Source organism: Salvelinus alpinus, chromosome 7 (assembly GCF_045679555.1).
Source record: "Salvelinus alpinus chromosome 7, SLU_Salpinus.1, whole genome shotgun sequence".
Taxonomy (NCBI): Eukaryota; Metazoa; Chordata; class Actinopteri; order Salmoniformes; family Salmonidae; genus Salvelinus; species Salvelinus alpinus.
The window spans coordinates 69,601,660-69,629,653 of record NC_092092.1 but is presented as its reverse complement, the minus strand read 5'-3'; the positions used below and the strand labels follow the sequence as shown (position 1 = coordinate 69,629,653).

At 43.0% G+C, this 27,994-nt stretch overlaps 2 protein-coding genes across 9 annotated transcripts in view; one reads left to right on the top strand and one right to left on the bottom strand.

Annotated features, from left to right (window-relative positions):
* The first annotated feature begins 37 nt into the window (after positions 1-37).
* On the top strand, positions 38-7,014 carry pdgfrl (platelet-derived growth factor receptor-like). The gene is made up of 6 exons (XM_071411449.1): positions 38-324; positions 2,177-2,456; positions 2,660-2,811; positions 2,977-3,270; positions 4,260-4,396; positions 6,086-7,014. The coding sequence occupies exons 1-6, from the start codon at positions 267-269 to the stop codon at positions 6,272-6,274; spliced, it is 1,110 nt and encodes a 369-aa protein (XP_071267550.1). The 5' UTR covers positions 38-266; the 3' UTR covers positions 6,275-7,014.
* Positions 6,304-27,994, bottom strand: part of mtus1a (microtubule associated tumor suppressor 1a) — a 60,443-nt gene continuing 38,752 nt past the window's right edge. For 6 of the 8 annotated variants that reach the window (XM_071411439.1, XM_071411435.1, XM_071411440.1 and 3 more), the window contains 8 exons: positions 22,433-22,499; positions 14,720-14,934; positions 13,297-13,402; positions 13,073-13,146; positions 12,883-12,978; positions 9,866-9,982; positions 9,647-9,744; positions 6,304-9,522 (listed from right to left, as the gene is read on the bottom strand). In XM_071411439.1, the coding sequence (XP_071267540.1) occupies positions 9,258-9,522; positions 9,647-9,744; positions 9,866-9,982; positions 12,883-12,978; positions 13,073-13,146; positions 13,297-13,402; positions 14,720-14,934; positions 22,433-22,499 (1,038 nt within the window). In that variant the 3' untranslated portion in view covers positions 6,304-9,257. Of the gene's footprint in view, positions 9,523-9,646; positions 9,745-9,865; positions 9,983-12,882; positions 12,979-13,072; positions 13,147-13,296; positions 13,403-14,719; positions 14,935-22,432; positions 22,500-23,365; positions 23,587-27,994 lie in introns of those variants that run through there. The other 2 variants (XM_071411444.1, XM_071411441.1) reach the window with 2 other exon arrangements.

The window sequence follows — 27,994 nt, the reverse complement described above, 5'->3', positions numbered from 1 at the left end:
CTGTAAATAAATGTTCGCCCCAGCCCACCAGAGGGCATCAGAGCATGCATCTTCACAGAGAGAGAAAGAGCAAGAGGTAGAGAGAGAGATTCCCCTTTCTTCTCTTCTCCTTCATTCCACTGAGGAGGATGGATATATTCATCTAATCTAACCAGGGCTGCTGGAGCCTGCTGAGATCCAGGCAGTGTAGCACCCAGGTCTGACATCTCTCCTGCTGGGTCCCTCTCACTGCTCATCTAGTCCCCTTCGCGTCCGGTCTACTCACCATGAAGCCCTGCTGGGTCCTTTTAACTCTGGCCATACTCTGGCTGGAGCTCCAAAATGGTGAGTAACTTTCTGATCCTCCTTGTCTTCTTCTTTGTGTGTTTTTCCTGAGTCCTGAATACACTGCGATTTCCGTTGATTCCGCCATAACTGCTTTGCTGTAATCGGAGATCAGCCTTTGGGATTAGATATTCTCATACTTCTGAGTTGACGTTGCCGTTTAGTTAAACAGCGACGGGAGTGAGGGGGAAAGGTATAGTCTGAAAATAATTTCCCTAATGGGTAAGAAAGTGATAGCAGTGATTTTAGAAATCACACAAGGATTGGTCACAATAGCAACATCATTTTTACAGAATAGTTTCTGTGGTGTTTGGTCACTCTGGAAAAGACCTGCACAAACAATACATATTTTGTCAATTGTATGAAGTACAGTGAGCACCAGAAGTATTGGGACAGAGACACTTTCGTTTGTTTTGGCTCTGTACTCCAGCACTTTGAAATTATACGACTATGAGGTTTTATAGCGCACGCTATGGCTTCATATCAAGTTTGTGACTAGAAATTTGTTGGATGTATTTGCCGTTTGTTTTCGTTGTGTTTCAGATTATTGTGTGCCCAATCGAAATGAATGTTAAATAATGTGTTGTGTCATTTTGGAGTTACTTTTATTGTAAATAAGAATATGTTTCTAAACACTTCTACATTAATGTGGATGCTACCACAGATAATCCTGAATGAATCATGAATAATTATGCTTGAGAAAGTTAGATACATGAATATCATACCCCCCCCCCAAAAAAACGCTAACCTTGTTGGTATGATATTTGTGCGTCTAACTTTCTCGTGCATCATTATTCATGATTCATTCAGGATTATCTGTAATCATAGTAGCATCCTGCATTTTAACCTCATAGTCATGGTATCATTTTAAATCCAAAGTGTTGGAGTACAGAGCCCAAAAAGGATTATAATTGTTACTGTTCCAATACTATTGGAACTCACTGTATATTTCTGTGGTATTTGATGTGGCTTGCATTTTGTTTTTTTACTTAAAAAAAATATGTAACCTTTATTTAAATAGGCAAGTCAGTTAAGAACAAGTTCTTATTTACAATGACGACCTACACCGGCCAAAGCCAGACGACGCTGGGCCAGTTGTGCACCACCCTATGGGACTCCCAATCACTGCCGGTTGTGATACAGTCGGGATTTGACGCCTCAAGCACTGAGACCGCTGCGCCACTCGGGAGCATGAGTGTTTATTCAGCAGAACTTTAAGACCAGCATTTAGAGCATGCAAAAGGTGTCATCAATTAACCTGCTTTTCATTTTAGAGACCTCTGCTTTCCAAATGTCCAATACAGAACAAATGAAACAAACAATGAGCTGAAATATCATCAAAAGTCAGAACTATTATTCTGTTGACAAATCTGTTCTCCTAAATATACCTGTAATATGTTTTGTCTGGAACATACCCCATATCCCATTAATTAAACTAACTCAAATAACAGAATCAACAAATCCATAATTTATACAAAACTATCACACTAAATAGAATATACTGCAGACAGATGGGAGTTGTTGAGGTCTGGACATGTGGCAGCAAGGAAAACTCCCATGTTTCCTGTTCTGCGGTTGTTACAGCTGTGTGTTATATTATTGAGTAGCTTTCTAGATGGGAACACTGCATTGTTCCTTACTACTCTGACTGTCTCTGTCTCTTTTGCTGTGTTCAGATGCTAGTCGAAACTAGGAAACTCAAACATGTCAGACTTGCTAACTTGTTGTAGCATCTGTGTCTGTCTCTGTGGAGGTGTGTCATTCCACAGTGGGACTCTAACACGGCTGTGGACGCCTGCTGGGGTGGGTCACTGTTAATACTGTTCTAACCTCCCTCCCTCTGTTGGTTTAGGTGCCTGCCAGCAGGTCAATCGTAGGAAGGAGGTGGGAGAGAACCGCATCAGGCCTGGAGGCAAGCGGGCCAAGGTTCGCTACCCCAAATTGAAGGAGAAGGAGGCAGGAGGAAGAGGGCAGTCCATCATGACCCAGGTCCTGGATAAGGGCCGTTTCCTGAGGCTGGGAGAGAGCGTGAGCCTCAGCCCTGGTAACAACATAGAGCTGCGTTGTAAAGGCAGTAACATCGGCTGGTCCTACCCTATCTACCTGGACACCTTCAATGACTCCCGACTCAGGTGACCTGAAGGTTGCGTCCCAAATGGAACCTGATTCCATATTTAGTGCACTAATTTTGACCAGGGCCCATAGGGCTTTATAGTGCACTATATAAGGAATAGGGTGCAATTTGGGATGAATCCATTGATTAACAGATGACTTGTTCTGTCTCATCACTATGCCTCCAGCTGATAGTAACGTCTGTGTCACTCCCACCATACAGCATCAAGAAGAGTGACAAGTACAGCCAGTTTATCCTGACGTCTCCCTCTGCTGCCGACACAGGGATGTACAGCTGCTGGGTCACACTGTGTGACGGATCGGAGTGTCTCAAAGACCCCGACCGCACCTCCAGGACTTATATCTACTTCCCAGGTGAGCAGGGTGCCTTTACTACTGTAAAACCTATTTATACTTCATCAACCTAACACAAAACATGTTATTTAAATCGCCTCCATTCAGACTAATCGCCTCTTTTGTATATTCAAATTCTTTACTTCAAATCATCTCTACCCTCGTCCCCCCTTCCCCTCCAATCAGACAAGGATGATCTCTTCGTCCCCTCCACCATCCACTTTGAGATTGTCTACCTGCGTCCGGATAGGACTGCTGTTATCCCATGTCGTGTGTCCAGTCCGCTGGCCAAGGTGTCCCTGCACAGAGAGGTCCCCCCAGAGGAGATGGAAGTGGACGGGACACTGGTCTCCTACGACCCAACCAAGGGCTTCATCCTCCAGAAGCCCAGTCCAGAGCACCAGGGAGTGTTTTACTGCAAGGCTGTGACCAAGGCCATCCCACAGATCTCCACAAAGTACCAGCTGCTTTACGTGGAGGGTAGGAACCTAGCAACCGTGCACCATCACACATAACAAAAACATTGGTTTTCAATATAACACAATATGGAACATTTGTTGTCAAATCACAATACTAGTGATCACATTAACATTAGTAAAAGTAAAGTAAAAAAAAATACAAATCTAAATTATAGCATCAGAGTCCCCATCTCTGTATCAAATTTGAATGACTTAAAACAATAACTGACAGGCAAAGGCAATTCACTATTACCACAATAATTAATTAGAAGTCTACCTCTATCTGAGACCCTTTTACACAGTTATGAATCAGCTCTGCTGTCTACTGTGTGCAGTCCTAGGGGCCCTGGTTAAAAGTAGTGCACTAAAGGGAAAAGGGTGCCATTTGGGACATATACTTGATCTGATGTGTGTCATCAGCTTCCAGGAATAGAGTGTATTTAGAGTGTGATATCAAAAGGCTGTTCCACTGTAGGGCTCGATGTTTAAGTGGACCTGTGCCTACTGCAGTGGAAACATTGACCCACTTTGGCTGCTTTAAGTGGGATGGATCAGTGGTGAATTTATGAAATGGAAACTGTGTGGTTAAGGGCCCAGTTTTTTAAAAGTTATCTGATCGGATTTTTGCAATCAGATAGGATTAAATCCATAGAAATAGAATCAATAGAACCGTATTCAAGTCAATGATACAGCTGTCCTATTCATTATATTTCTATGCATTTAATCCTATCCGATCGCTGAAAAACTGGGCCCAGGTGATATCAATCTCTCACTTCAGTTTTGACAGGAAGGCGGAGAGAACAGTATTAAGGTGGAGGTCGACCAAGAAAGTATGTTTCCAATCCTTGCTGTCCACTAGAAATGTATTCTATCTTAAAACAGTCAGTGACAGCTATAACCACGTAGCCACCTGGACAGCACCTGGTCAATAAAATTGTTTGTCCCATACAGATCCTACAACAAATGTCCTATTTAATTCTGTGGTTTGTCCTTCCTTAACTCTGTTGGCAGTTCCCAGTGGCCCACCATACGTTACCATTGAAGCGTCCCTTTCCTCTGCGAGGGGAGGAGACAACATCAACATCACCTGTACTGTCCTGGGAGAGCCAGAGATGGACGTCACCTTCACATGGACCTATCCTGGCCAGGTAAACTGGATGTCACTGTTTCTCAGAGATGCTTGATCTTGATGTTTCATTTCTTCAGGTTGTGAGACGTAGCCTGACCTTAAAGGGAAATCTGCAGTTGCTACATCCATTTTTGGACTTATAAATTGATATGTATCCATTGAAGAATGTAACTTATGAGTCATATGCTTAGTTCAACTGTCGTACCCCTTCAGAACCCAAAGTATAAGGTTGTTTTACTATGTTTGCAAACAAAGTAAATTATTATAAATTTAAACAATTATAAATTTAAACAAACACTATATAGCCTCAAAACATTGTTAAAACCAGGGACGCAACTTTTAATGGGGACGGGGGGACATGTGCCCCCACATTCTGAAATGGCATTTTTGTCCCCCCCAGTTTTATGATTGGAATGTGATACGAAACAAGGCAACGGTGTGCTTTAGGACCATGCGGACGCCTCCGAACGGTCGGCTATTTGGAGTGTTTATCCGACTGGATAAATATATATATATTATACATACATACAGACATACATACATACCATACATACATACACAGTCCATACAGAAAATATTCAGACCCCTTGACTTTTTCCACCTTTTGTTACGTTACAACCATATTCTAAAATTGATTAAATCGTTTATTTTCCTCATCAATCTACACACAATACCTTATAATGACAAAGCAAAAACTGTTTTTTAGAAATGTTTGCAAGTGTATAAAAAAATAAATAATGATATCACATTTACTTAAGTATTCAGACCCTTTACTCAGTACTTTGTTGAAGCACCTTTCGCAGCAATTACAGCCTTGAGTCTTTTTGGGTATGATGCTACAAGCTTGGCACACCTGTTTTTGGGGAGTTTCTCTAATTCCTCTCTGCAGATCCTCTCAAGCTCTGTCAGGTTGGATGGGGAGCGTCGCGGCACAGCTATTTTCAGGTCTCTCCAGAGATGTTTGTTTGGGTTCAAGTCCGGGCTCTGGCTGGGCCACTCAAGGGCATTCAGGGACTTGTCCTGAAGCCACTACTACGTTGTCTTGGCTGTGTGCTTAGGGTCATTGTCCTGTTGGAAGGTCAACCTTCGCTCAGAGGTCCTGAGCGCTCTGGAGCAGGTTTTCATTAAGGAGCTCTCTGTACTTTGCTCCATTCATATTTTCCTTGATACTGACTAGTCTCTCAGTCCCTGTTGCTGAAAAACATCCCCACAGCATGATGCTTTCACCACCATTGTGTGTAGATTGAGGGCATTTTTTATTTATTTAATCCATTCTAGAATAAGGCTGTAAAGTAACAAAATGTGGAAAAAGTACAGGGGTCTGAATATTTTCCGAATGCACTGTGTATTTATGTCGTCCCCCACCACTTCTATAAGCAAAGTTGTGCCCCTGGTTAAAACTATCATTTTGATATCATGGATGGTCATAGCTCGTCTATAAATTTGAGTGGTTACATTTCTACAGTCTCAACCCTAAGCTTTTTACAGAGACAGGGGTGGGGAGTCCGCTTTGTTATTGTTTCAACAGCAGATTGCTGCTTTAATTGTGACTTTCTAGTTAAAGGAACATTTTTTTTTTAAACATACAAATCATTCCACACTCCACATTTCACCCTCCCTTGTTACTGTTCTCCTGGAAAATGGCTCAAATCAAGCTTCTTTGGGAGCTATAATATGAGCTAGTCATCTCTTTCTGTGCTCTGTTCAGAACCTCCGTCCTGTTAGTGTGCGTGATTCGTGGAGGCTGGTCAACAGAGGAATGGGACACACCACCCGCATCTCCCAGAGCGTCATGGCCGTTGATGACCTGGAGACCATCGACTTTGGAAGATACATATGCAGAGCCAAGAACAAGCGCGGGGAGACTGCTGTGGTCACCAGCGTCCACTCTAACTAGCCAGAAATAACACTTATAACCTGTATAGGCAACATTCCACTTTGGTGGCAACTTCACATTAGGCCTCTTGCAGCTTGTGTAGATTTCAACTAAATGTTTGCCACTTTGCTGAGGTTGATTGACCAATAAGGCTAGCACAGGGAGTATACTAGTTGAGCTAGTATACTCAAAACCAGTGTCAGTTTGACTAGCTGTTATCCAGTAAAATCTGTGTAAATATAAATTTAGAAATATTAATGTATCCAGCTTATGTAGATGCACATTTACTCAATGTCTCAGAGGACATTAAAGATATCTTCATACATACCTTTATCTCCTCTGATGTATGTATGGTGAAGCTCTTCCTGGGCACACATCTTTCCCTTCTGTGGTGAAAGACATTTTACAATGAAACAATATTGGATGCTTTGTTGGGGGATTTGTTAAGTCTAAAAGGAAAACCATCATGTGAGAGAAGCCTCTGCTCTCTCTCTCTCTCTCTGGTGTGAAGGGGAAGAAATATAAACCGTGTGCCCTGCCTCACTCCTAATGGGCTCCGTATGTGGAATGTGAAACGCAGGCCCAGATCTTATTTTGGTCCAGTATAACACACTTACTGCATTTCCACCTCTCTCTCAACAGAAACACACTAGGCTGTTGCGGTCTCTTAGAATGATCTATACTGAACAACATGTAAAGTGTTGGTCCCATGTTTCATGAGCTGAAATAAAAGATCCCAGAAATGTTCCATAACACAAAAAGCTTATTTCACTCAAATTATGTGCACAAATTTGTTTGCATTTCTCCTTTGCCAAGATAATCCATCCACCTGACAGGTGTGGTTTATCAATAAGCTGAATAAACAGCATGATCATTACACAGGTGCACCTTGTGCTCGGGACAATAAAAGGCCACTTGTCACACAACACAATGCCACAGATGTCTCAAGTTGTGTGTGCAGGAACGTCCACCAGAGCTGTTGCCAGAGAATTTCTCTACCATAAGCCACTTACAACGGCGTTTTAAAGAATTTGGCAGCATGTCCAACCAGCCAAGCCAGCCCTGGACCTCCACATCCGGCTTCTTCACCTGCGGGATTGTCTGAGACCAGCCACCCAAACAGCTTATGAAACTGAGGAGTATGTCTGCAATATTGGGTGGGCCTGTGCCTTCCCAGGCCCACCCATGGCTGCGTCCATGCCCAGTCATGTGAAATCCATAGATTAGGGCCTAATGAATTTATTTAAATTGACTGATTTCCTTATATGAATTGTAACGCAGTAAAATCATTGAAATTGTTGCATTAACATTTTTGTTCAGTATACAGAGCTAAGCAGTGTTGAGGTAATTGTATACAAAATCTAGTTTCATCAACCAACCAAGTAAGAAACATAGAATACATCACCATAAATATATATCTGCTTTAGATTTCATAATAGGACTTTATTAATTGCATATATTAAACAGTTTTTTTCAACACCAGTAATCTCCACATCCAAACAGGTACTAATTTGTGACATATCCAAGACACGTCCATCACGCTTAGCTTCTCTTCGCATTTTAACCTTAGTGACATCTTTGTAAAGACCCCCCATTTTAAAGCTGTAGTAGGAGGATTGGATGAGGGAGGGGTACTAGATAACAGGTCGTCAAACATGCACAAACATTTATTTGAATTGGTCCCATGGTCAAACAAACCAACCAACATTAAAAACACAGCTTTGAGCCGTCAGGAAACCAAACTGAACAGTTAGAGGTCTATATAACCTGTAGATGGGTAATAACAGAAAAAAAGTAGTTCGGAAGCGCAGGATGCCCATTAATTACCATGGAAACGCCATTAACCTTTTAAAAACACAGGAAATGATTGCTAATATCCAATTTATGAAGATAATTGCATGTAGCATGTGGTGCATGCATCACTGAAAGCGACGTTCCTGCAGTGAAAGCTTTCATGAATGATCTATGAGGAGTGAACACAATGGTATTGAGTAGTATGTGTTGTACAAGGGTTTATGTTTACCTAATTTTCATCAATTAATATACAGATTACAGGATTCATGTTTGATTTTCAAATCAAAGGAGGAGATTCAATGTTATTTTTGGATTCCTAGCCGTGCTGATTCTCATAGCAATATTATGACAGACAGGAGCAGAGCAGAGCATATTCCCAGTCAGTCAACACACAGGTCTGCCTTTGGTCACCAGCACCACAGCACTCCTTCCCATAGCACTGGTGTGTGTCTTCAGAGGGAAAACCAGCAACACGCTTTTGCTGACCACGAGAAAGAGTAACAAAAATAGTGTCTCATTATATAGTCCTGAGATGTCCTATAATAACCCCAACCCTATGTCCTATAATAACCCTCTGATGTCCTATAATAACCCTCTGATGTCCTATAATAACCCTCTGATGTCCTATAATAACCCTCTGATGTCCTATAATAACCCTCTGATGTCCTATAATAACCCTCTGATGTCCTATAATAACCCTCTGATGTCCTATAATAACCCTCTGATGTCCTATAATAACCCTCTGATGTCCTATAATAACCCTCTGATGTCCTATAATAACCCTCTGATGTCCTATAATAACCCTCTGATGTCCTATAATAACCCTAACCCTATGGCAGATGTCCTATAATAACCCTAACCCTATGGCAGATGTCCTATAATAACCCTAACCCTATGGCAGATGTCCTATAATAACAGACAAGGCAGAGAGAACAAGAGGCGGTCTCACTCAGTAAGTGCTTCTGTGCAACAGTCTTTTCTCATAGAGTCATTGATCTGTAGTAAGTGTGTCAACAGAAAGTAGAGCCATTCAGGGATATTGTAGCCATCTCTGGATGACATGCGTCAATCCCGGTCAGCTAATATAGCTCTTAAGTACGGAGGGATGACTCGGTTCAAACAGAAAGGAGCGAGAGAGGCTGCTTCCTGGACCCAGTCCAATCAGAGGAGAGTAAGAGAGAGTCTGCTTCCCGGAAGCGGTGGGCTGCTGCTATCTGGGTGAGACGGGAGGGCTGGAGAAGACGGCAGAGCTGCGAGGTGATTTGATGGGGCTGGTGAAGACTGCAGAGCTGCGAGGTGATTGGAGGCCGAGGGAATGGTGGGAGGGGGAGGTGGGGGACATCTTGTGGGGGCTGCTCGGGTCCCCGTTGTGCAACTTCCAGATGAGCTCCTCATTCTCCATAGACAGACGCTTGTTCACCTTTGATTCCTTGTGGAGAGAGTCCTGCAGCACCGCCTGCTCTGTGGACAGTTGTCTGGAAAGCGGTGTCAAGACAGGAGTTAGAGAGGAGAAAACACCCGGATACGTAGAAGCCCATAGACACCCAGTCCCAGGCTGACTTAAGACTACAGGAGTAAGAGAAGGAGCAGTTCTTTTACCTCGACAGAGCAGCATGTCTGTCCATGCGGGCTTTCAGATCCTCATTCTCCTGCTGGACTTTTTTAAGGCATTCGTCCAGCTTAACGCTTTTCTCCGTCTACAAAAAATCAAAAACATTAAACATGCAAGACCAAATAATTAAAAAAAAAAAGTCTTAAAATGTATGTCTGAACTATATGTCATTAACAGTGAGTGGGTGGGGTATCTATGGTGCTCACCAGTTTGTCCATCTGCATCAGTTTGTGGTCCTGTTGGTGCAGCTGTTTGTTCTTGATATCCAGCACTACTTTGAGGCTCTCCAGTTCCTGTTCCAGATACAGGGTGTGGGAGTCCTTCTGGAACAGCACAAAAAGAGGGTGAGTAACACTGTTCTGCATCAGTTTGTGGTTCTGTTCATGCAGCTGTTTGTTCTTGATATTCAGCACCACATTGAGGCTCTCCAGCTCCAAATACAGGGAGTCCTTCTGGAACAGGGTGGTCTGAATGAGTGTGATAATTCCAGATGAGGTTAACCTCTGCCCATAACTCATTCACCCCTAAATCCATAAACAAATCAACAGAGGGTAACATACCTAGGTGACAAAAACACCCCACTGTGTAAGCCCTAGCAACACATACATGCCACACATAGGGCTGTTGCGGTCATGACATTGACCGTTAATGAAAATAAACATGTTTAGCATCTCCAGGCCTCCACTCATACAAGTCACATACAAGCCGCTGATTCACGCCTTTGGAACATCTACATTTAAAGTCTAATAAACTGAATATACACCATCACAATAAATCCGTTATGTATTTTAGGCAGGTCTAAAGAAACATTATGACATTTCAGAAGAACAGAATACGAGTTGGCCTACTGATGTTATATGGCTATGCTCCATGCTATAGGTTTATTCATTTAGCTGACAAGATATGCTTACAAGTCCCATGCCATTATTTTATATGAATATAATTCAATTTAGATGAATAAAATGTAAAGGATATTTTTCCCATTCTGGAGCAGGTGCGCAGGATTTGAAGAAGAGAGAGAAAGAGATGGAAATGCACGGTGGCGAGATATTCTGTAGCTAAAGGTAATGTCAGCCTATTAATTATATACAAAGAAAAAGCTAAATTTCTAAGCTAAACAAAAATAAAAAAATACAAATTCACTATAACTGTAGGCTAACTCTGTAAGCAGTCATGCACAATCAATAAACCAACAGCATCGCCTAGGCCTATACGTTCTCTCCCAGACTCATGAATATAAAGTTTGGAGAATAGCATAAGATCCATCCAGTATTATGTGCCAAAGACATCTTGAATCAGTTTTTTTATGTTTTTGTGCTGTGTGTAATATGCAGTAGGCTATGTATTGTATATGGAACAAAAATAAACATGCAACAATGTCAATGATTTTACTGAGTTACAGCTCATATAAGGAAGTCAGTCAACTGAAATAAATTCATTAGGTCCTAATCTATGGATTTCACATGACTGGTCAAGGGCGCAGCCATGGGTGGGCCTGGGAGGGCATAGGCACACTCACTTGGGAGCCAGGCCCACCCCCTCAGGAGCTGACCCAGCCAATCAGAATGCATTTCCCCCCCCCACAAAAGGGCTTTATTACAGAAAGAAATACTCCTCAGTTTCATCAGATGTCCAAGGTGGCTGGTCTCAGATGATACCCCAGGTGAAGAAGCCGGATGTGGAGGTCCTTGAATGGCGTGGTTACACGTTGTGAGGCCGGTTGGACGTATTGCCAAATTCTCTAAAACGACTTGAGGCGGCTTATGGTAGAGAAATTAACATTAAAATGGTCAGCTAACAGCACCAGTGGACATTCCTGCAGTCAGCATGCCAATTGCACACTCCCTCAAAACTTGGCATTGTGTTGCGTGACAAAACTGCACATTTTAGAGTGGCCTTTTATTGCCCCCAGCACAAGGTACACCTGTGTAATGATCATGCTGTTTAATCAGCTTCTTGATTTGCCACACCTGTCAGGTGGACAGATTATCTTGGCAAAGGAGAAATGCTCACTAACAGGGATGTAAGCACATTTGTGCACAAAATTCTAGAGAAATGAGCTTTTTGTGCGTATGGAACATTTCTGGGACCAACACTTTAAATGTTTTTTTTTCAGTATATAAACGGCACATTCATTATAATTTTTTTTGTATATAAGTGTTTTGAATTAATCATCACCTTATAAAGTGTTGTCTATTTCGTTGTGTTAGTCTTTGAAACAACATCCACAACAACCATGTTTTCCACTCAGTTTAACCTGTTGTTGAACTTCTTTCTTCAAATTGATCAATCACAGTGAGGTGAGTTTTAAAAGCATGAAACTGTTTGGATACGTGTTTGATGTGATTTTCAATTGTATTTGCATTGATGTCATAGTAGTTTGAATGACAATAGCAACGTGATGATCGTTAGCGAGTTGGGTACTACTAATGCATGTCCAGACTGCATGAGAGGAGATTACCATGACTCAGTCACGTGGAATTTGACTGCGGTCATGATTGCCGGTGTGGCGGTAATACTTTCACAGCAACAGCCTTATTCAAACATAGTCAATGCCTTCAATCACATAGCAGGGGAGAATTAAAGTCATTCTAGGTTGTAAAACTATACACCGTGTGGTGTTTTAACTATACAGCATGACTCCCACAGCCCCAAGCAGGCAGTGGACCACTGGTTTGGTGCTAGCAGTTATTGTCAGACTATTTCTAGTCTACCAGACTGGCTGGAAGGGTAGTACAGAGGTCTTTATCTCAATCCCCTCATGTGCATTGTTAGAATGCTGAGAAGAAAAGGTCACCCACTCAATACTGATTATGACCGACAGCAGCCTAACTTTAACAAACACACTCTTGGGTGGTGTCAGAAATGGCACCCTATATATATATATACACACACACACACACACACACACACACACACACACACACACACACACATATATATATATATACACACACACACACACACTGGAGGTCCTGTATGCCTCAGTTGGTATTGTGGGTTCAATTATCAGGGCCACCCATAAGTAAAATGTGCACGCATGACTAAGTTGCTTTGGACAAAAGTGTCTCTGCTAAATGGCATAACTGACGCATCATCATTATATTATGGAGGGAGATAGGGCAGTGCTGTTGCCTAGTGTCAACAACACTTATCTTGGAACATTATTGGAGTGGGCCGTAAGATAAGAGTGAATGTGAGGGGTGTTGCGTGTTGGCAGTACCTGACTTCTCTCAGCCAGCTCCCTTCTCTGGTCCTCCTCTGCCTTTATCCTGTGGTTCAGGGTTGTGTTCTCCTCGGTGAGCTCCTGAATCTGGCCCTGAGGAACATCACATCATGAGGACACTATCACCTAACCTCTCCTGAGACAAAATAACTTGGAATATATTTTGATATGTGAAGCTGAAGCTTACAGATAAAGTGGCTCCAGCCTCCTTCAGTTTTTTGTCCAATGTCTGCAGCTCCCGCTCATGAGCTTGACGGAACTCTTGGAGAGAGATCAGTTTAACAGAATTATATTGCAAGACAGTCAAAATCAGTCAAAAAAATTACTAACATGTACTTTGTTGATTTTTACCTTGCATTAACTTAAGATTTTTTTTTTTTTTCAACGGTGTACATGACAGGATGAATGTACCTTTTAGAGATTCTTCATACTGCTGTTTAACCGCTTGGATCTGTTCAGAGTGGCTGGCCCCCAGCTCTAACGTCACAGCCTCGTGGCTGGCTCTCAACTCCGTCATCTTCAAAAGAGAAAGAACATGGTTTTAGGAACATTCATGATCAATAACAAAAGCAACGTATAAAAAGCTTATTACCACCATCTATTTCCCCAGAGTCAAATTAACTCATGAATACCATGTGTGTGTCTGCTTGCAGTTTTAAGGAAGTTGCTAACTAGCGTTAATGCAATTGTCAACTAGTGTTAGTGCAATGTAAGTCTATGGTAACTGCTAGCATGCTAGTATTTACCATAGACTTAGTCATTGCGCTAACGCTAGTTAACGCTGGCTTACGAAACACTAACTTCCTTCATACTGGATGCAGAGACCTAAAAATGGTATCCATGAGTTCACCCGACTCCGGGGAAGCAGATAAAGGGCTTCACCCGACTCCGGGGAAGCAGATAAAGGGCTTCACCCGACTCCGGGGAAGCAGATAAAGGGCTTCACTGCCAAAATCCTGAAGTATCCGTTTAACAGGTGCATTATGAATCATCACATCAATAGTAACGGATAGATCATGAAAAGCCTTTAGGCCTTTTAAACTAATTAAGATCAAATAAACCAACACAGTACAGACTGCCAAAAACACATATTCCAAACGGATAGAATTTCAATTCTATTCAGTGAGTCGGTTTGCGTAAGATAGTGTGCATCCCCAAACGGCACACTATTCCCTTTAAAGTACACAACTTCGACTAGGGTCCATAGGGCTTTGGTCAAAAGGAGCACACTATAAAAGGGAACAGTGTGCAATTTGGGGTGCACTCAGTCTCAGTCGAGCAACCTTCAGCATCAGGATGAAACCAGCTCCACGCTGACAGTATACCGACAGATGGCCCCAGGTCTGATTTGTGGACTACTTTCTGCAGTGACCAATATTCCTTGAAATGAATCTAGCTGAGTAGTACGCTCTGTGAATGACTCCACAGAATGACTGCAGAGGACACTGTTGGATAGTGTGTATGTCAGGAATGAAAAAATCTCTAAACAATTCTCTCATGGTCGGACAGACAGACACAGGACTGAGCCCTGAGAGACTGGGGGTGACAGTGTCATGTAATGTGTAGTTGTATTAAGACTTGACACTGTAGGTGCATTCCAATCCTCTCAAGCCCTTCAAAAATGTTACTGATCTGAAATAAAACAGACTTCTCCAGGTAAAAGGAGGAACAGAGCCACGTTTAGCCTATTGGCACTCTTCTACATTCCAAATGGCACCCCAATCCCTTAGTAGTGCACTACTTTTGACCAAATCTCATAGGGCTCTGGTCAAAAGTAGTGCACTATATAGGGAACAGGGTTCCATTAGGGATGCATCCAGTAGCTTTAATGTACCTGCTGTTCCATGAGGGCCTTGCACCGGTCTGCCTCCTCCTGGTAGGTCAGGTGGATATTGTCCCACTCGGCCTGGTAGAACACCCTGAGCCTCTCCTCCAGCTGGGCCAGCTCTGTGTGGTGCTGCTCCTGCATTGTCTGTAGCACGCCCTCCAATGCCCCACACACCTCATCCTTCTCCCGCTCCAACAACTCACACGAGCGGGCCGAGTTCACTGCAGGGTGCCAGTAGGATCCACAGCAGAGGGGAAATCATTTAGTTTTGTGGAACTGTATTTTCTAACGGGAAATGTGTTTGTCTCATCTCTTATCAAAGAAGAACGGCATTAGATAAACAATGGCAATCTAACAGTATAACAAAGGGGCTGAGAAGGCTAGTGGGTTCAGCACAGACTCCCAAAGTCATGGGGGCCTGCAATCTCTTAGTTGTGCTTATTGGATTTCTTTATTTACATTTTTCAATGTGACATTTCATGGATGTTTATTGAAAGATTAAATAAATAAAAATGTCAATGATGGTAAGGACATCTAGAAATTCTGTCAGTTCTAAGAAAAGGGAAATAAGAGTAGTGAAATTCACCCTGCATGCGCAAAGGCAAGTAAACACTTTGGGAACAACTCTTCAGCAAAACTCTTGAGGCTCATGTTATGACATACGGCACTGGAAAGGCAAATGCATATATTTTTTTTAAAGACAGATTACCCAGTGCCCGCCTCCGGCTGACTACAGTGCCCGCCTCCGGCTGACTACAGTGCCCGCCTCCGGCTGACTACAGTGCCCGCCTCCGGCTGACTACAGTGCCCGCCTCCGGCTGACTACAGTGCCCGCCTCCGGCTGACTACAGTGCCCGCCTCCGGCTGACTACAGTGCCCGCCTCCGGCTGACTACAGTGCCCGCCTCCGGCTGACTACAGTGCCCGCCTCCGGCTGACTACAGAGCACACTGGCTTATTGGCAGTACAAAGACATACCCATGAGTTATCAAAAACACATTTTCACAATTGTCTGAAATCAGTGTCATGTCCTAGGAATTGTTTTTATATTGACTCACTTCTGTCCTACTTGCAACATATGTCTGCTACAGTAGAACAGTACACCAGCTTTACAGTTTGAACATGGACATGCTGCTGTTACTACTGTCTAACACAATGGACATGCTGTTGGGGGTATTGGAGGACTGGAGTTGGGAGACACTAATATAAACTAAACCCGGTCTCCCGGGTGGCGCAGTGGTCTAGGGCACTGCATCGCAGTGCTAGCTGTGCCACCAGAGTCTCTGGGTTCGCGCCCAGGCTGGGCTGGGTTCGCGCCCAGGCTCTGTCGCAGCCGGCCGCGACCGGGAGGTCCGTGGGGCGACGCACAATTGGCATAGCGTCGTCCGGGTTAGGGAGGGTTTGGCCGGTAGGGATATCCTTGTCTCAGTATGTAAAATGTAATAAAATGTATGCACTCTACTGTAAGTCGCTCTGGATAAGAGCGTCTGCTAAATGACTAAAATGTAATGTAAAATGTAAGCAACAGACACATGGCTCTGGTGGGCCCTTGCGTGCTGTGCCACATTCCTGGTACAGACAGAACAGATGCCAGTGCCAGTGTGATGCCCAGCAGTTGGCCTTGCCAGCCCGTGAGGTATTCCGTTGGCTGGCGATGACATAAGAGTGACAGCTGTGTACAACAGGGTAGTATCTACTGTCTCCATGTGTAGCAGGTGACATCCATATGGAGGTTGATTCCTGACACACAATCCTACCAGTATGAACAGAATAGCTCAATAGCTCTCGATTTACAAGTGGGCAGGGATGGATGGGTATTAAAGGCTACTTCCAGCTGTTGGTGCAATAGAAATCATTCTAATTCTATGGTTGGTGCCCTTCTGCAGGCACGTGTCAGAATATGAATCTTCTTATGCAATATGTTTAATGGTGGCAACCTTCCTAGATTTACAATAGCTCTATGGCAACCTTCATAAAACAAGACATGTTCACCACAGAACAGTACCGTGCATCTTTAAACACAGATCAGTGATTAGATGGTATTCACACGTTAAAAGGATTGGGGAAGTGATTGCCCCTCCGTTGACACTGCAACAGCTCAGAGAAAGTTTCAGGAGAAAGAGGAATTTGAGGCTCTTTATCATGTGTACCAGTCAGCCATGTCGTCCATCTAGAACTACTATGTCTCAGGCAAAAATGCCAAGCAGAAGGTTTCTACCAGATATGAGACAAACAGCTAAACTTAAATAAATGTAAAGAACCAGCTCAAGTCTACAGTACAGAAAGGACATGTCTAGGATAGGGGACCCTGACAAGTGAGGCTGTGGTTGTTACACAGATGGTATATCACCCTGTGAGTCAGGGAACTGGTGATTCTGCAACTATGGGCACCTTTGGCCTTTTTTTAAATCACACAAAATATGATTTTACTCGATTTTCACAAAACACCTTTAACATTCCATTTTAGTTTAAAACAGAATGGGTTTTTGGAATATTTGGTTTATCCGTCTATAGGATTTGGTACTACCACGTTAAGAAATAATTATTAAAATTCCTTAAACCATAAATACTGGCCTGCGCTGGCTGTGCTTGTATACCTGCATGGAGGCTACCATCAACAATGCAATTTCTTGTTGAAATTGTTATACATTTATAATTTTTCCAGTAGTTACAGTATATTGGGAACAAGTGCTTTACACTTGAAGTACAGTTGAAGTCGGAAGTTTACATACACCTTAGGAATTGTGAAACTGAGTTTAAATGTATTTGGCTGACATTTAATCCTAGGAAAAATTCCCTGTCTTAGGTCAGTTAGGATCACCACTTTATTTTAAGAATGTGAAATGTCAGAATAATAGTAGAGAGAACGATTTATTTCAGCTTTTATTTCTTTCTTCACAATCCCAGTGGGTCAGAAGTTTACATACATTCAATTAGTATTTGGTAGCATTGCCTTTAAATTGTTTAACTTGGGTCAAACGTTCCGGGTAGCCTTCCACAAGCTTCCCACAATAAGTTGGGTGAATTTTGGCCCATTCCTCCTGACAGAGCTGGTGTAACTGAGTCAGGTTTGTAGGCCTCCTTGCTCGCACACACCTTTTCAGTTCTGCCCACAAATTGTCTATAGGATTGAGGTCAGGGCTTTGTGATGGCCACTCCAATACCTTGACTTTGTTACTTAAGCCATTTTGCCACAACTTTGGAAGTATGCTTGGGGTCATTGTCCATTTGGAAGACCCATTTGCGACCAAGCTTTAACTTCCTGACCGATGTCTTCAGATGTTGCTTCAATATATCCACATCATTTTCCTACATCATAATGCCATCTATTTTGTGAAGTGCACCAGCCCTCCTGCAACAAAGCACCCCCACAACATGATGCTGCCACCGTGCTTCACTGTTGGGATGGTGTTCTTCGGCCTGCAAGCCTCCCCCTTTTTCCTCCAAACATAACGATGGTCATTATGGCCAAACAGTTCTATTTTTGTTTCATCAGACCAGAGGACATTTCTCGAAAAAGTATGAACTTTGTCCCCATGTGCAGTTGCAAACCGTAGTCTGGCTTTTTTATGGAGGTTTTGGAGCAGTGGCTTTCTTGCTGAGAGGCCTTTCGGGTTATGTCGATATAGGACTCGTTTTACTGTGGATATAGATACTTTTGTACCCGTTTCCTCCAGCATCTTCACAAGGTCCTTTGCTGCTGTTCTGGGATTGATTTGCACTTGTCGCACCAAAGTACGTTCATCTCGAGGAGACAGAACGCGTCTGCTTCCTGAGCGTTATGACGGCTGCGTGGTCCCATGGTGTTTATACTTGCGTACTATTGTTTGTACAGATGACCCTGGGACCTTCAGGCATTTGGAAATTGCTCCGAAGGATGAACCAGACTTGTGGAGGTCTACAATTTTTTTTCTGAGGTCTTGGCTGATTTCTTTTGATTTCCCCATGATGTCAAGCAAAGAGGCACTGTTTGAAGGTAGGCCTTGAAATACATCCACAGGTACACCTCCAATTGACTCAAATTATGTCAATTAGCCTATCAGAAACTTCTAAAGCCATGACATCATTTTCTGGAATTTTCCAAGCTGTTTAAAAGGCAGTCAACTTAGTGCATGTAAACTTCTGACCCACTGGAATTGTGATACAGTGAGTTATAAGTGAAATAATCGGTCTGTAAATAATTGTTGAAAAAATTACTTGTGTCATGCACAAAGTAGATCTTCTAACCGACTTGCCAAAACTATAGTTTGTCAACAAGAAATTTGTGGAGTGGTTGAAAAACGAGTTTTAATGACTCCAACCTAAATGTATGTAAACTTCCGACTTCAACTGTATGTGTACATTGTGGCGGTAACGGTAAATTGGACTAGTTAAAAATAAGTGGGTGGAAATGGATTATCATTGAATGCTATAAAGAAAAATATAATTTGATAAGCAGTATTAAGCAGGGGTATTCCCATTGAAAAATAAGCTACTTCTGGTAATAACCAGGAAATCGTCGTTACCGACATTTTGTCGTGGTTATAGCAATTGGCAACATTTTGGGATTTAACTGCCAGGCCACAAGGTTTACTTGGTTAGTAGGATCAGCCATCATTTGATTAATTCCAACCACAACATAATGAGATATATCATTTCAAATAGAGGACAATCTAGATGAATTGGCTCAGTTGGTAGAACATGGCGCTTGCAAAGCCAATGTTGTTGGTTCGATTCCCATGGGGGACTAGTTTGGAAAAAATTATGAAAATGAAAGCACTCCCTACTCAAATTCGCTTTGGATTAGAGCGTCTGCTAAATGCCTAAAATGTAAGAAATTTTGTTTTTTGTTTTCATTGACGTTGCGGTAATGACGCAGAATAAACAATATTCATAGTGACATTTCTTGGAGGTGGAGATATGATATACTCTCCATGTCATATCCTTGCTCTCCACTTTCACTTCTCAGTTCTTTTGTGATTGACGTGTAAAATCTTGACTTAACACTATAATTGATCATTTTGATGGTAATGAAGCAACTATTTTGTGTAAAAAAAGTAACAAATGGCTTACGCACATAAAATATTTATATAGTATCCATTTACTTTGACTCCAACAGGTGCGTTAAATATTTTCAAATTATAAAAATGTCTAAGTGTAATATATAGCATCATATCAAAAGTGTGGGAGTGAGAAGAAATAGAACCGCAGACCAACATGGACAAAGCCCAAACAAACACATCAGGTTGAGCCCTGCACTCCACAGGCATGAAGTATAACAGGGGATATGGTCATTGGAGCCAGACTAAATTCATCACACTAAAACACACTGTAAAGGCCCATCTGGGGATTGGGGCTGAAGCCATATCTAAAAGTTACTGGTCGTGGATTCTTGTCAGGGTGATGGCTTTGAATGTGCCCCAATTCCAGATACTAAGTGGTGAGGCAGGAAAAAAAACTATGACGCGCTTGTAATTTATATTGGTGAAGAGTGTTAATATGAAAGGATAGTATGTCATGTCATGAAACTGGAGGTGGCCCAAACAGACAATGCAGTACACTATAATTAGCCAGCTGCAGTGAGTGGAGTGGTGACATCATTGGGGGAGCAAGCCCATACTGGCTATGCAGAATACTGTCTGAGGGATGGGGTAAAGTATACCCTATTCCCAGGGCCTATACAGGGCTCTAGTCAAAAGTAGTGCACTATATAGGAAATAAGGTGCCATTTGGGATGGAAACACTGACAGCAAGTGTTGGGCTCAGGATAAATGCCTTGTGGTCTTTGCCTTCCTCCCCTCCCCTGTACAGTACTACCATGTACCAACAACCCCAGTGGGTCTGTCTGTAGAACTGTCTGAACAGAACCAGTGGGTCTGTCTGTAGAACTGTCTGGGGGTCTTATCTATTAGAAGCTGATACACTGGGCTTAATGGGAAGGGGAGTCATGTGCTGGTCCCAAGGCTGAGGTACGTTGTCTGACCACCAACATGGAGGGAGGGGTGGAGCCACACTATCCCCCAGTCAGACCATTGCAGCCCCACGGGAACAGAACAGATAGAGACTTAATACAGGGCTGCAAACTGTTGAGGACACAAAAAGGTGAGAAAAAAAAAGTTCACATGGAAAGAAATGTTTTTTTTTTGCTGTGAAGCGCAAAAAAATATTTTCAGAGAACAACAAGTACATTATACACATTTGATTAATCTCAATAATCCTAACTTTCCAAGCCACAATAGACAATAAATAGTGCCCACGGGTATGGGGAGTTTGGCTCGTTGGTCTGCCTACAAATTTAGCATGACGTCATGATCACCTCAGTCTCCCCAGACAGGAACACACAGAGCACTGGAACATCGGACCAATTCAGCTCTCAGTTTAGTTGTTCCAGGTTTTGGATTTCCCCAGTTTTTTTTCCTTCAGGTTTTGACTCTAAAAAATCTCATGTTCCTTTATAGAAAATCTAATTTAGTTGTTTCTAAGTCCACAACAATACTTATCAGGAGGTCTTTTAAGGTCTGGGGAACGCCCCCAATCAACATTTCATTGGGAAGTTTTTTTTAAATGACCGTTTCTGCATGCTAACTGGCTACATAACACATAGGCACACAGAAACAGGCATTACAGGCGTTACTTCTTCAGTTCTTCGTTATTTAACTACTTTTCTAATAAGTTACTTTCTGTGCTCAGTCCAGAGGCTCAGCCAATGATTTCGATACGAGACCCCCTTCAGGATTCATGTGGATGGTATATATTTTGAGATCAAAACAGTGTATCGGCAACCAGCACGTAAACCACAGCATGGCCAGGAGGGGTGTTTCCAAGGCCACTGCAGTGTGTTTGTGGGTTGTGGGGTGCGTCCTCGTCTCCACAGCTCTCTTACGGCCTCAGATGGTTTAGCATTCCAGCACAGGCTGCTAACGGCCTCTATGGGGGCCGGCTGCTAACGGCCTCTATGGGGGCCAGACACCAACCTAAAGAACCCTCAAGGGAACATGCTGCATCAGAGACACTCCTCGGTGGAGGACGGAACAAATTAACCAGGGAAGGAGGGAGAGAATCTAATTACAGGGAAGATAAGAGGCAAGGGGAATACATGCAATAGAAGAACTGTCTGATGACACTGCCACTGTTCAGGCTTGTGACAGACTGCTTATAAGACTCAGTCATGGAAGCAATGTATTTTTTCCAAAAGATAGTCACAAAGATGGTTTCTGAGCTTCCTCCCCACACGCTGAAAGCACAACATCACTGTCAAGGCAAAGCCCACGAGTTGTTCTTGGGTCTGAGCCTAGTGCTAAGGGTTGGGTCTGAGCCTAGTGCTAAGGGTTGGGTCTGAGCCTAGTGCTAAGGGTTGGGTCTGAGCCTAGTGCTAAGGGTTGGGTCTGAGCCTAGTGCTAAGGGTTGGGTCTGAGCCTAGTGCTAAGGGTTGGGTCTGAGCCTAGTGCTAAGGGTTGGGTCTGAGCCTAGTGCTAAGGGTTGGGTCTGAGCCTAGTGCTAAGTGCTCTGACAAATAATAGCTTCACAAACAAAACAAAGTAGCATTGAGCCCTATCTGTGTAGTGTTAGCCGTAGTGATGTATTGAAGTGCCCCCTAGACACTGATCTTGGGTCAGTTTATAATTTGTCCCACTAATGGTTAAGGTTAGGATTGAGGGAGGAGAAGCTGATTCTAGATCTGTACCTAGGGGAACGTTAACCCCGAAGCGGTTAGGGTTGTCTCTGTGGTGACCTTACTTACCGAGCTCTCCCTTCAAGGTCATCAGTTCCTGGGACAGGTCCCTGCGCTGCTTAATGACCTCATCATGCTGGGAAACAAACACACTGTTAGTGGTCATTTAAACTCAGTTTGGGGCTTTGGTTCACTGGCACACTGCAACAAGCTTGAGCCCCCCCCCACAAACAGTTCAGTAAGAACAACCTAAAAAATGTAATTCGTATAACAGCTTTCAATTGAATATCGAATACTATACGGTCATTTTAGATGCACACAGAGGCATATTGTAGATTCATGACAAGCACTTCTGGGATAAATCCAATGACAGTAACAGCTTCATTAGTGTATGTGACCTCCCCATCTCAACTTCATTTCATTAACAGGATATTGAGCCAAATAGCACAGTTATATTGCTCCTCGGCTAACAAATGCTATTCTACAGCATACAAATGCAACACATTGAGAAAACATGACAGGCAAAGCCCCCTCCAATGCAACTGAGCTGAGACAGAAACCTTAACACCCATTCTCTCTACCCCCAGCTACTTGACTTTCTCTATTCCTTGCCTTCTCCTCTTTCTACTTCCCCTTCTCACTCTTTCTCTCTCCCCATCTTTACAGAGGCAGCCCTAGCTGCAGTGCTCCTCCCAAACTGACGCAGAGGGAATCCCCCACTAACCGGTCTCATACTCCTCAAAAAATCCACCGGACACAGCACCAACTGAGGACCACAGGCCCTGTTACTGTCCTAGAACAATCTCCCTCAGAGAAGAAGGATAACAGAACACAGAGAAAATAGACAGAGGCTAATGAGTCATCAGTCACAGAACAGACAAGTCAAATAAAAAATCCTATCCTCTAATGAAGGGTCAGTGAGACAGAGTTAACAGTCTTTCCTGTCCCCTGCTCCCCGTCCCCATTACAGACAGAGTAGAACAAAAGATAGAAGTCCTTTACCCGGTCTCCAGAGCAGGGAGGGCTAAGGCACGCTCTGCTCCCCGAGCAGCCCATGGTCCAGCCTCGGAGTCTCCCCCAGGCTACAGAGGCCCAGCACACCAAGACACAAATGACAGCAGCACAGGTGGACACCACCTCCACACACACTCCTCTCTAGGACTGCTCCAACTACATCTGACTGAGGCACGACTGAAAACGGCACTCCATTGGCCCTGCTATCTGAGTGCTGAGAGCTTTACCATATTCTCCCTAAGAGAGCGACAGACTGCAGAGGAGTGGGACAGCCTCCTCACAGCTGAGCGGAGGTCACTTTAAGGTGGTGGTAGTAGCAGGCAGCAGTGGTAAAAGGCAGAGCGGAGCAAATAAGATTGGGTGGGTCCAAAATGGCACTCATTTCCCTTTATAGTGCACCGTATGGGCCCTGGTGAAAAGTAATGCACTACATAGGAAATAGGGTGCCATTTGGGACACACCCATACATAAAGGCCCCCTGACATTAGGCTGACGGAGAGGCATTTACACCTCACTGAGTAGCAGGAAAGGGCCTGGCTGTGCAGTGACCTTCCCAAGGGACGACACCAGGAGAAGAGTTCATTACTACCACAACCTCTCCCCCCCTTCCTCCACCATACATTAAATAATTGTTTTTATATCATATTTCTATGCCATTTTTATCCTATACCTCTTTAACATACAGTATATTCAGTGCCAGCTAGATATATGATCATTGGGACCGAGGGCTGGTAATGAATAAACTAGTATAATCATTGGGACAGCATGACAGAGGGCTGGTAATGAATAAACTAGTATAATCATTGGGACAGAGGGCTGGTAATGAATAAAGTAGTATCATCATTGGGACAGCATGACAGAGGGCTGGTAATGAATAAACTAGTATCATCATTGGGACAGCATGACAGAGGGCTGGTAATGAATAAACTAGTATAATCATCATTAGGACAGAGGGCTGTAATGAATAAACTAGTATCATCATTGGGACAGCTTGACAGAGGGCTGGTAACGAATAAACTAGTATCATCATTGGGACAGCTTGACAGAGGGCTGGTAATGAATAAAGTAGTATCATCATTGGGACAGCATGACAGAGGGCTGGTAATGAATAAAGTAGTATCATCATTGGGACAGCATGACAGAGGGCTGGTAATGAATAAAGTAGTATCATCATTGGGACAGCATGACAGAGGGCTGGTAATGAATAAACTAGTATAATCATCATTAGGACAGAGGGCTGTAATGAATAAACTAGTATCATCATTGGGACAGCTTGACAGAGGGCTGGTAACGAATAAACTAGTATCATCATTGGGACAGCTTGACAGAGGGATGGTAACGAATAAACTAGTATCATCATTGGGACAGCTTGACAGAGGGCTGGTAACGAATAAACTAGTATCATCATTGGGACAGCTTGACAGAGGGCTGGTAACGAATAAACTAGTATCATCATTGGGACAGCTTGACAGAGGGCTGGTAATGAATAAACTAGTATCATCATTGGGACAGCATGACAGATGGCTGGTAATGAATAAACTAGTATCATCATTGGGACAGCATGACAGAGGGCTGGTAATGAATAAACTAGTATAATCATCATTAGGACAGAGGGCTGTAATGAATAAACTAGTATAATCATTGGGACAGCTTGACAGAGGTCTGGTAACGAATAAACTAGTATCATAATTGGGACAGCATGACAGAGGGCTGGTAATGAATAAACTAGTATAATCATCATTAGGACAGAGGGCTGGTAATGAATAAACTAGTATCATCATTGGGACAGCTTGACAGAGGGCTGGTAACGAATAAACTAGTATCATCATTGGGACAGCTTGACAGAGGGCTGGTAACGAATAAACTAGTATCATCATTGGGACAGCATGACAGAGGGCTGGTAATGAATAAACTAGTATCATCATTGGGACAGCATGACAGAGGGCTGGTAATGAATAAACTAGTATCATCATTGGGACAGAGGGCTGGTAATGAATAAACTAGTATCATCATTGGGACAGAGGGCTGGTAATGAATAAACTAGTATCATCATTGGGACAGAGGGCTGGTAATGAATAAACTAGTATCATCATTGGGACAGCTTGACAGAGGGCTGGTAACGAATAAACTAGTATCATCATTAGGACAGCATGACAGAGGGCTGGTAATGAATAAACTAGTATCATCATTGGGACAGCATGACAGAGGGCTGGTAATGAATAAACTAGTATCATCATTGGGACAGAGGGCTGGTAATGAATAAACTAGTATCATCATTGGGACAGAGGGCTGGTAATGAATAAACTAGTATCATCATTGGGACAGCTTGACAGAGGGCTGGTAACGAATAAACTAGTATCATCATTGGGACAGCATGACAGAGGGCTGGTAATGAATAAACTAGTATCATCATTGGGACAGCATGACAGAGGGCTGGTAATGAATAAACTAGTATCATCATTCGGACAGAGGGCTGGTAATGAATAAACTAGTATCATCATTGGGACAGAGGGCTGGTAATGAATAAACTAATATAATCATCATTAGGACAGAGGGCTGGTAATGAATAAACTAGTATCATCATTGGGACAGCATGACAGAGGGATGGTAATGAATAAACTAGTATCATCATTGGGACAGTATGACAGAAAGCTGATAATTAATACATTTGCCTTTATCTCCTATTTTCTCAAGGATAACGACAAATCCTTATCGGTCTGTCTGCGGTGGGCCCCACATGTAATCTTACTGAGGGTCTGATTTGTCAAATGCCTTTTCAGTTTAATTGAACAAATACACTGAGTGTACAAAACATTACGAGCATCTGCTCTTTCCATGACAGACTGACAAGGTGAAAGCTATGATCCCTTATTGATGTCACCTGTTAAATCCACTTCAGAACAGTGTAGATGAAGGGGAGGAGACTGGTTAAAGAAGGATTTTTAAGCCTCAAGACAATTGAGACATGGATTGTGTATGTGTGTCATTCAAAGGGTGAATGGGCAAGACTTAAGTACATTTGAACGCAATATTAATTAAGTGCCAAAAGATTTAAGTGCCTTTGAACGGGGTATTGTAGGTGCCAGGTGCACCGGTTTGAGTGTGTCAAGAACTGCAACGCTGCTGGGTTTTTCATGCTCAACAGTTTCTTGTGTGTATCCACCACTCAAAGGACTTCAAGCCAACTTGACACAATTGTGGGAAGCATTGGAGTCAACATGGGCCAGCATCCCTGTGGAATGCTTTCGACACCTTGTAGTCTATGCCCTGATGAATTTAGGCTGTTCAGAGGGAAAAAATGGGGTGCGACTCAATATTAGGAAGGTGTTCCTAATGTTTTGTACACTTAGTGTATGTGAGCACTTCACCATGTCATTTGGAGGACACTAACGGTTTTGATCAGGGCCGTCACAACACGCTACCCTCGTCTCTGAATGTCTACATTTCCCAGACCTCCACCATAATGATCATACAATGACCCTCCGCGAGATGTTTACATCAATAAAACCTCCAGTAATCAATCCACATTCAGATCTAATGGTCTGGAAATGTTATGTGAAAAAGTCCTTTTGCTACAGGATAATTTTCCTGCTGTAGCAAACTGGCTCAAATTAAGACCTTACATCTGTAGCTACAAAGGAAGAGGAAGGAAGGGCAGACAGACAAATGATCATAGAAAGGTCTGGAAAGTGGGGGACAAATAATAATGGGGGGTTATTATCTAACATCCTTATTTAAATAGTAATAGTCTTTACATACAGTAATTAACATTCACTTTTGAATCACACCACGGTCTCTTCTTCTACAGATACTACGGTAATCCATGTCCAGTGCTGGCAGGAATCAGCTAAACAGGTGATAAGAAACAGAACTCAACAACACACCACCTTTTCCAGTGTTTGGTTGTGGCTCGTAACCATATCAAGTCAACAGCTGGGACATTCTCACACAGACATTGCAAGGCCCAACCTATTCCTAGCCTATTGACTGGCTAACAGATTCTAATACTGTACACAGTGTTCAGAAACAAATTGATTCCCAACAGAACAAGTGCCACCCATAGCCTATTCATACACTCCCAATAGATCAAAGTGACATTGGACCATTGAGTCCTTGTAATAATAATTAAATAAGGCAATGTGACATACTGATAACACTGGACCTGTTGAAACCTGACAATAGATCTCTAATGAGGATACCATTGACTTCCGATGAGAGTGCAGGAGCTAGTGATTGTCACTGTGTCAGAGAGGGGGACAGAGGGTGCTGAGACAGCTGCTGTACCACCATCAGACACCAGGAACTCTGCTGTTTTTCTGTCGGTTCAGATAATCACTTTCACAGCCCGTCCACCTTCCATCCAAACAGAACGACCCGAGTCCAACTTTAGAGACTGGAGATACCACGGAGACGGAATGTAGTGTGTGTGTTTGGAAAGTAACTCTTGAAATCATCGACGTCTTTGGAACAAGGAGCTTGTCTAACTGACAGGGCTTAAGCAGTACAATAAGCATTTAACCTCGATGTATTTCATCAGTGTTTTGACAGCAGTCTGGTGATAAAGCCCTTCTGTCAACTCTCCCAGTCTCTGTCCCTTTCCTAAATCACTCTACACAT

Excerpts from the sequence above, each read along its gene's own strand:
- pdgfrl (XM_071411449.1), top strand. The coding sequence starts at position 267 with ATGAAGCCCTGCTGGGTCCTTTTAACTCTGGCCATACTCTGGCTGGAG. Across the intron at positions 2,457-2,659 it reads TTCAATGACTCCCGACTCAG|CATCAAGAAGAGTGACAAGT; the intron begins GTGACCTGAAGG and ends CCCACCATACAG. Across the intron at positions 2,812-2,976 it reads GACTTATATCTACTTCCCAG|ACAAGGATGATCTCTTCGTC; the intron begins GTGAGCAGGGTG and ends CCCTCCAATCAG.